The sequence below is a fragment of the Trachymyrmex cornetzi genome, unplaced genomic scaffold (genome assembly GCF_001594075.2).
Source record: "Trachymyrmex cornetzi isolate Tcor2-1 unplaced genomic scaffold, Tcor1.1 C3845274, whole genome shotgun sequence".
Lineage (NCBI taxonomy): Eukaryota > Metazoa > Arthropoda > Insecta > Hymenoptera > Formicidae > Trachymyrmex > Trachymyrmex cornetzi.
This window is the reverse complement of record NW_017294714.1, coordinates 1-903: the sequence shown is the minus strand read 5'-3', so window position 1 is coordinate 903 and position 903 is coordinate 1. Positions and strand designations below refer to the sequence as shown.

The 903-nt window shown below is 31.8% G+C and overlaps 1 protein-coding gene across 1 annotated transcript; it reads right to left on the bottom strand.

Annotated features, from left to right (window-relative positions):
- Window positions 1–229: 229 nt before the first annotated feature.
- Window positions 230–897, bottom strand: LOC108759262 (uncharacterized protein B0495.5-like; the record flags this gene model as incomplete). Its single annotated transcript, XM_018504642.1, has 2 exons — window positions 724–897; window positions 230–602 (listed from the first exon to the last, which is right to left on the bottom strand). Coding segments are annotated over exons 1-2 (525 nt in total), but the record flags the coding sequence as incomplete, so codon positions are not given.
- Between the last annotated feature and the right edge of the window lie 6 nt (window positions 898–903).

Here is a 903-nt window from a genome sequence, read left to right as displayed (position 1 = left end):
TTGAGCAGAGTTAATATACAATTATATAAGTAACAAATATATTTATAAAGTATATTATGCTTAATATATTTATTAACTATAATATAATATACTAGGTGCAATATTATATTATAGTTAATAAATATATTAAGCATAATATACTTTATAAATATATGCGTTACTTATAATATGCATTTTGCTGTTTATTTTCAAATTTTGCATAATGCATAGCAATAAATTTAACACTTGCCTGAATAAACATCATGCACATCATATCGATATCGGGCCTCTCTTCTCTATCTACTTTAATATTTACATAATTCTCGTTCATGATTTTTGCAACTTCCTCGTTCTTAAATGATTCCTTCTCCATCACGTGGCACCAATGGCACGTAGAGTAACCGATCGATACAAAAATTATCTTGTTTTCCTTCTTTGCCTTTTCCAGAGCTTCGTCGCCCCAAGAATACCAGTCCACAGGATTCGTTGCATGTTGCAATAAATACGGCGATCTTTCCAATCTCAAGCGATTTTTCTTTACTTCAGGTTCGGTTTTGCTATCCTGTCGAGATGTTGATGCCATCTTGATGGATGAAAGAAAAGGCGCTTTACTGTTACTCAACCTATTAATTTTTTAAAACGTATTTCTCAATAATAATCTTTAAATTTTAGTTTTTATAGAATATTAGGCAGTCTAAATATAATAATACATAATTGTGTGTGCATGTGTGTGTATGTAATTACTTTTTCATTTTCCGTTCAATAATAGGAAGTGAAGCACTTTCAGTGAAATGAAAATTCTTATGATACCCGTGTGCTCCTGTACTGCACTGTTTCTTAGATAGCTCAGATACACAGCGAACTACTGATAAAGAACTGCATCTTCCCGAAATCATAACACGCCTGGCATGGAGAATACACACA